The sequence below is a fragment of the Sander vitreus genome, chromosome 20 (genome assembly GCF_031162955.1).
Source record: "Sander vitreus isolate 19-12246 chromosome 20, sanVit1, whole genome shotgun sequence".
Taxonomy (NCBI): domain Eukaryota; kingdom Metazoa; phylum Chordata; class Actinopteri; order Perciformes; family Percidae; genus Sander; species Sander vitreus.
The window spans coordinates 9,568,685-9,576,635 of NC_135874.1; the positions used below are offsets into that span (position 1 = coordinate 9,568,685).

Genomic DNA, 7,951 nt, shown 5'->3' on the forward strand with positions numbered 1-7,951 from the left:
GGATGCATACCGGAAATGATTAAAAAAAAAACAATTTGGAAAATAGCACGGACTTGCTGCATCAGTGTGGTGGAAATGCACTCATGATCAGCTAGGGACAGATCGAGATGAATCTATTCTCGTTTGGCTGAGTCAGAGGAAAGTTACAGGAACAAAACACCAGTTAATATTTAAGAACTGGCAGTGCCTACTGTAAGGCCCCTCTAAAATGTAGAGCTGATCTAGTGGCGTGTTAGAAGTGTTTATGGTATTATTTAACCACGGGCCTCCCGACTGTACTCGGATCAATATCACATAACCTGCGTTTGATCGATCTTATTTGACGGGAGGCCTCAGACAGGAATGAGATGAATGCAAAATACATGACAAACACACACTTTCGTCAGTGTTTTATGGAGTAGTATTTCACTATGTGAGCATTGAGGTTGAGATAAATGTCACACACCACCAGAACTCATTATCCATTAATACAATTAAGAAAACTGCAATCAGAAGAGCAAGCTAAGCTTAACTGCAAGATTCAAATATTACTAGACTTGGCCTGGGAAGTCTGATCAAGACCTCGACCTGGAAATGATTGTTTCTGTGTGTGTGTGTGTGTGTGTGTAAATTATATGAGAAAGTAGCGAACGGCAAGCAGCAGATTTTAACGGGAAAATAACAGAAACACATTGACTGGAGAACAAAGATCCACACTTGATTTGGATTGACATTACACATTTATTTCCACATCTTCACTTGAATCAAACCTCACACTGACATCAGCTCAATGTAGCTGAAAACTGGCAGCAACTAGAAGTGTGAAGAGTGTAGCCACACACACACACACACACACACACACACACACAGAGCATAGAGCATAGAGCTAGTTGGCGATTACATCAGTAGGGTCAGTGCTATATTATTATTATATTTATTAATGTGTGTTTCCATCCAGGGTCCCCAGAGTGGACCCACACCACAGTAGAGCAGGTCTGCCCTCACAAAGAAAATGACCAACATCTGGATTAGGAAACTTATACCCATTTCACCTAGTGGATGACTTAATAGGGTGAAAACATACAGTCTATGTGTGAAAGGGTAAAAGTGAGTGTGTGATTTGACTGTGTAGAGGGGGAAACACCCAGAGCGTGTATGAGGAAACATATTTTATACCATGCTATAGCATAAAGGTCCTGTTCAGCTTGGTGTTTCGGCACCTTGTCGGACTCCCCAACACATGTAAGTAACATGTTTTCATATGGAAAATGACCTCAACTTTCAGTAACACAAGTCAAGAGTGGCCATCAACCACGCACACCCACACGCACACACAAACATATTGGGACAAAAGCACAGAGCATAGAGATAGTTGGCGATTACATCAGTAGGGTCAGTGCTATATTAATGTGTGTTTCCATCCAGGGTCCCCAGAGTGGACCCACACCACAGTAGAGCAGGTCTGCCCTCACGAAGAAAATTACCAACATCTGGATTTGAAAACTTATACCCATTTCACCTAGTGGATGACTTAATAGGGTGAAAGCATACAGTCTATGGGTGAAAGGGTAAAAGTGAGTGTGTGATTTGACTGTGTAGAGGGGGAAACACCCAGAGCGTGTATGAGGAAACATATTTTATACCATGCTATAGCATAAAGGTCCTGTTCAGCTTGGTGTTTTGGCACCTTGTTGGACTCCCCAACACATGTAAGTAACATGTTTACACACACACACACACACACACACACACACACACACACACACACACACACACACACACACACACACACACACACACACACACACACACACACACACACACACACACAGGTGCAACAGATTTAAGGAGGAGGGGGGACACAAACAGTGAGACTCTCGCACATGAATTGATGTTTTCACAGTACGATTTTACAAAGAAATACTTGGCACAAAGCTTCATCAGTTCTCTCATTAGCTAAAAGTAAAAACTAAAGATTTAGTTTCACACACTGAAAAGAACTTTCAGTCTGTCAGGATATATTACAGAGTAGACATTACATCCATTGCCACAAGTGAGGACTGATACTTAGCAGTGATTTTCATATGACATGAATAATATATGAATATGGTTAAAAGCTAAACTTATTGTAGCACTATATCACGTTTAGAAAAATAAGCACTTTCACAATCACTTCACATTATTTTCGCTATGGGATTAATTCAAGTTTTTTTTTTTACATTTACCGTACCACATTATAATGTTGTGTATCTGTTCCTTTATAATGCAGTCTATATTCTCGCTACACTGATCTAAATCAGCTAAATCTCCAAGCAAAGTAAGTCCCAGCTACTGAGCTATATCCTGACTGATTGTTCATCACTCCTGGGCATCTTCTCCGTTAATAGTGGGCAGCACGCTTGCGGTTTCATTGGTTGTTTGGGGCTCAGCAGCCATGCCACTGGTTGTCAAAGTCTCTATAGTTATGTCATCGGTTGTTGTGGTCTCACTAGCTACTGCATTTGCTGTCTGAGACTCATTTGAGGTTCCGCTGAGTTCAGAAGGTGGGGAAACTGTTGTCGTCAGACTACCTGCACCATTGGTTTTTGCAGCTGTTGCTCCGTTGGTTCCTGGGCTTGCTGTTATGCTAACTGCTGACATCTGATCTGTTTGGTTACTGTCCGAATTTGACATATCCAATGCTTGGTTGACCGCTAAACAGTGGCTGGTTGCCTGGCCATCAGAAAATAAGTTGTTGTTGTTATTATTATTTGGCTGTGTGGTTACAGAGGAATCTTTTGTTTTTTCAGTTGCGGCTGGTGGATTTGCAGTCCATGAATCCTGGTTGAAGTCTGGAACTTGGTGGACGACTATGGGAATTGGAGTGACCTGATTTAACCCGTTGGCTACATGGTTGAGTGTGGACGGCTGATTCACTTCATTACTAATAGCTGACTGCCAGTTATTGGAGCAGAGGACTGCTGGAATGCTGCAGGGGAAATAAAATCATAACCAAGTTGTTAATGTGAAAAACATTATTTGCTTTAAAAATTATTCTCAATACTCTCTTATGTTCTTTGTGAGACCAGAGTTCATTGGCCAACTGGGTTATAGATTTGAATTAAAAATGGATTGGATCACATGTTGTACTACACACATTTTTGGAGTGATATTTGGCTTCTGAATTTAGTGTTTTAAACTATTTTTCTTTTTTCCTGAGCAAACACATAAAAAGCCTGTGATCTTAATGAAAGCACATTGAAAGTGCATTTTGTCAGTGTCCTGTGAAAATGTGAAAACCCAATTTCATTTTATATAGATTAATAGTAGAATTATTTTCTCAACCCATAAAGGAACACTTGATCAAAATCACCATAATTGGTGGTACATGGTTTTCAGTGGACAGCAATTGTAATTTGGTAGCACTGTGTGAATAAATTCAATTCACTTCAGATATCCATAAAGCATAAGGAAACAATGAAGGACTTTCATGCATTATTTTAGTACTATAAAGATTTAGTCTTTAGGTGTTGTAAAACACATACAGACCTGGCCAGCTGCTTCTGAAGCTTCTGAGCCTGTTGGTTGCACTGGTCGAAATAACAAGCCTGAGCCTCCACAAAGTCAGTCAGGCTCCGCATGTGGTTGGTCTGAAAATAAATAAATAAATAAATAATATATATATATATTTTTTAACATAAAACATAATGCAAGACACATAAAACAGACAGCTGAAACAACATAGTTTACTAATTTTAATAGTAGAAACTAAAAAACAAAAAAACAATTTGCATCCTTTATTGATCAAATTAATTTTTTTACATATTGGATTCTCTCCATTTGAGGATATACTGAATGAAAGATTTATTGCATTTATTTGTTTTTTAAAACAGTAAACAATATATTGTTTTGCAGGACATTGGGTATTTGTATGTGTGTATGTGTATACAGTTCATGTTACAACTGTTGCAAAGTAAGAAAACCTACCGATACAAAAATACACACACCAAACAAGCTTGAGAGATATGTGTGCGTTTGTGTGCACATACATGAGTGTTGCTGATTCCTTCCACAACTTGTCTTGTGATTTCTGACTGTCGATCGAAAAGACTCTGACAGATCCTCTGCTCCATTTCTGCCTACACGCACACACCCACACGCACAAATATTTTATGGTTTTTCTAATTATGTTCAGCTTTGTAGCAAAAACCAAATCCCAGAAGGGCTTAAGTAAAAAGTCTAAAATAAGTCTAAATGAGCAATGAAATGAACAATAGAAAGAAAACTATTACAGTTCTAACAGGACCATAACTGCTGGCAGTGTTAAAACAGTCTCCCTCTATTACAGCATGAAGAATATTTATATCAGATCCTGTGTGCATGCAACGATAAACATGAACTCACCTGAGAGATTTCCTGGGCCCACATCTGATTGGATGAGAGAGACAGAGGAGGACAGGTGACTTACTCAATGACCAAACAGCAAGTTCAACTGTGCCTGTCAGTGTTCGTGTCCCTGTAGTGTCACTGACCTTTAGCCATTTAACGCGCAGGAAGCTGAACATGAAAGAGACGTGGGACAGGTAGTCGTCTTCCAGGGGGTTCGCATTCAGGTTCTGACAAAGAGAACGCATAATTGTGGAATGAGAAGATATTATATGTACTTTGAGATGGAACATTATTTTGGTGTGTTTTTGGATTGATCCATGTATGGTAAATGTATTTAAAGGCTATGTTTCCATGTAGGTGAAAGTCAAGACATTGTAACTCACTCTGCCTTCTTGGTCGGCGTCGTGGGCTTTTCTCAGTCTGGTCTTAGCTATGTCCAAGTCCAAACGCTTATTCACCAACATCTTGCGCTCATCCTATGAATGCACACACTTTTTTAAGAAACATATTAGATATACTATATATAAAATGAGCATGAGAACAAAGAAAGAGATTAGAGAAGCAATTACTGACAATGTGACATCTGAAACATACAATTAAGTGCCATAATCACAACGGTGATGGGGTGTGTGTGTGTGTGTGTGTGTGTGTGTGTGTGTGTGTTACCTGCATGGCTCTGTATTCCCCCTCAGTGAAACTCCTCAGAGGGGTGAGAAAGTGGATGTTAGTGCTTTGGACAAACTTCCTCTCTGCCTCGCCAAGCTGCTTCTGAGCCTCTCCACACCTGAGCAGTGCAATTCCTGAACACAAAACATACAGCTTTTTGCATATGTTTTTCCTTTTTTATTTTTTTATTACTGTGCATACTTGTTACCCAGCATCTGCAAAGTATTTACTGACGTGATGTAAACAACAATACTCAGATCAACATTATCCACACCATACCATAGGGTGTGTTGGACCCCATTTCCATCCCAGCCTGGATCATTTGGTCTCCAAGTAATTCATGAGCACGAGGACGAGGGGGGACGCTCCAATCCAGATGCTCATATAGCCGGTCCTCTAACCGCGCTCCTGTTCATCAGGGATCACAGAGCTCAATTCAGGTTTAATGTTGTCTTTGAACATCTTCTAAAAATTTATTTTGCCATTGGGCTAATGCAAATAACGTCTTAATGTCTGACCTGAGCACACAAACAATTACCTCACAAAACACAGGTTAACCTTAAAATGGGTGTCAAAACAGGTGTCAGGATACTCCAAAGGACATTGGCATGTTGAATGAAATGTTACTTAACCTCCTGCATGTATTTGATACCATATTCTAGTAGGACAGGCAAACTGATATTGTGTAAACTAATGTGAAACAAAACAGTAGGCAGCTGCTTGCAAATTGCTGATCCTTGCCATAATCCCATGAGGTGGTAAACAAAAATGATTCTTCAGAGAGACTAAAAGCCCTTAGTCGATAGACGCTCTGCAAATATATCCCTGATGCTGAGTAAACATATGAGATTATTATTTCAGGCAGTTGAATAGTCCCCTTATTTGATAGATTACAGACCAACCACTCTTAATTCCATTTGCTGAGGGAATTTGATCAAAAAGACAAAAGTATAACCATCCCTATTCATCTGAAAAGGCCATTTACAGACAGTCAAAGCAAACAGAAGAGCACATGGGAGATGTATCTACTGTAGGTGGGCAAACAGAGATCAATTGGGCACTAGACATAAAGAGCCTAGTCATCATTCAGTTATGCTGACCATAATGGCTAGTGCCCACTTGTTGAAAATACTGCATGTCTACAGCTGGTTGTGGTTTGGTGCAAACATGACGATGGGTGTGTTTATCAAGACAAAATGTTTGGCCAGTTAATGATCTACATGTACAGTACAACATACTCTATTTTGTGTTGTTCATATGAACACTTGAAATTACAGCATCCACCAACGCCTTTAAATTAGTATACACACTGTAGATTATTTATCTACAATAAAACAGGCTTTTTGCCAAAATATCAGGGATGTAAGGTAACGTAAAGCAAGTATTATTTTTAAAAGGTCAGTGCAATTGACTTAATTAATTAATCATCATCGTCTGAATTCAAAACATATTAGAACTCTCAGGTCCCACAGAGAATTTAAATAAATACGAATAAATAAACAATTTACAATCTCTCACCCGAATTGGGCTGAAGTAAAACCTCAGTCTGGGAGATTATTTTGTCTGTGCAGGTCTTGGTGGCGTCTGCCCGGGACAAGAGCTCCTCTAACCCGGGGTCCAACTCTGTCTTGTCCGCATGGCCAAGACTCTCCTCCGTGTACTAGGGCGGAATAAAGAATAACAAAGCCACTTAAAACAAGAAAGATTGGTCGAACTAACAGCATACGCATTTTTTATTTTACAGTTTTATTGTGCTAACGGTATATGCATTTCAACACCGTCATATAGGGTGATATTAATGTCTCAGAAGTGTTTTAATAACAATAAAGCGCGACCACAAGCAGTTTATTTATTTACTAGTCAATGCTCGACTTTTTTACCTGAACAGCCCGGTTGATGAACTGACCAGCATCCACAGCCAACCGCGTCAAATCCATGACAACGTCCCCAAGGTCGCGCGCTGTCCTCGGTGGCCCAGCAGAACGTTAACGGTCCCGCAGGACTAGCTAAGATACCGTTAGCTATAAAAAGCCCAGTGAACAACAGCAACAGCCAGCTGACCTAGCCATGGCCTCAACCAACCACCACCACTCTGTCAGCCAGATTACGCCGAGCACACGAAGACGAAAACAACGCAAGTGCAAGCACCTGCGTGTGTTGTTGTCAGTTTATCCACCCAGCCATGCTGAAGGCTTCCTCTGACAAGTTGGCTGTTTGCAAACGTTACTGGTTTAGCTACAGCTTGGTTTTGGTCGTAACCGCTGCCGATTCCCAGTACACAAACAGGCGTTGGTGTCCGACTCTGTGGTGTATTTATGTGCACCGTTATCTCCGTTTAGGACTTTTAATTTGCTGCTTTAAACGGTAGATTCACCGCAGTGTGTCGTCTGAATTATTTTTAAATACCCATCCGTTTCACAGCAAACTAGCTAGCAGTTTAAAGTGGAATGTTAAGACTTTAACAGCGGTTTTAAACTGGGTAAAAAACAGAAAATCTGACATAGCAAGAAGAGTGCCCGGGACTTCCGGTTTTGACTTTCAGAATAAAAGTATAATCTCTACACGCCTACGCCAACAACATTTAGAAAATAAACTGCACATATGCAATCTATTTTAGATACTCTCCAGCACAGTCGTGCAAAAATGATGTTGCCATAGTATAAAAATACAAAAGTCACTCGTTGACATCCTCAAAAATGCCCCATATCCAGTGCTGTTTGGAAAGCTCTTAAAAAAAAGACTTCTATCCAAAAGAAAGCTGAAACAGCAGCCAAGCGTTGACAAATATGAGAAAAGTAATGACAAAAAATACAGTGACCTTTTGAGTGTCTGAACTCATGACTAGACAACAAAAATCTTGCTCACTTAAAGAAATTGCAAACCACTGCCATCATACTACTATCCTCACCCAGTCTTTTTCAGCCTCTAAGGCTTTCAG

At 40.1% G+C, this 7,951-nt stretch overlaps 1 protein-coding gene across 1 annotated transcript; it reads right to left on the bottom strand.

The window, feature by feature from the left end:
- Nucleotides 1-1,867: 1,867 nt before the first annotated feature.
- LOC144535506 (endophilin-B1-like) lies at nt 1,868-7,925 on the bottom strand. The gene is made up of 10 exons (XM_078278027.1): nt 6,894-7,925; nt 6,532-6,673; nt 5,293-5,421; nt 5,014-5,147; nt 4,731-4,823; nt 4,491-4,574; nt 4,363-4,386; nt 4,008-4,097; nt 3,508-3,608; nt 1,868-2,947 (listed from the first exon to the last, which is right to left on the bottom strand). The coding sequence occupies exons 1-10, from the start codon at nt 6,948-6,950 to the stop codon at nt 2,338-2,340; spliced, it is 1,464 nt and encodes a 487-aa protein (XP_078134153.1). The 5' UTR covers nt 6,951-7,925; the 3' UTR covers nt 1,868-2,337.
- Nucleotides 7,926-7,951: the final 26 nt, after the last annotated feature.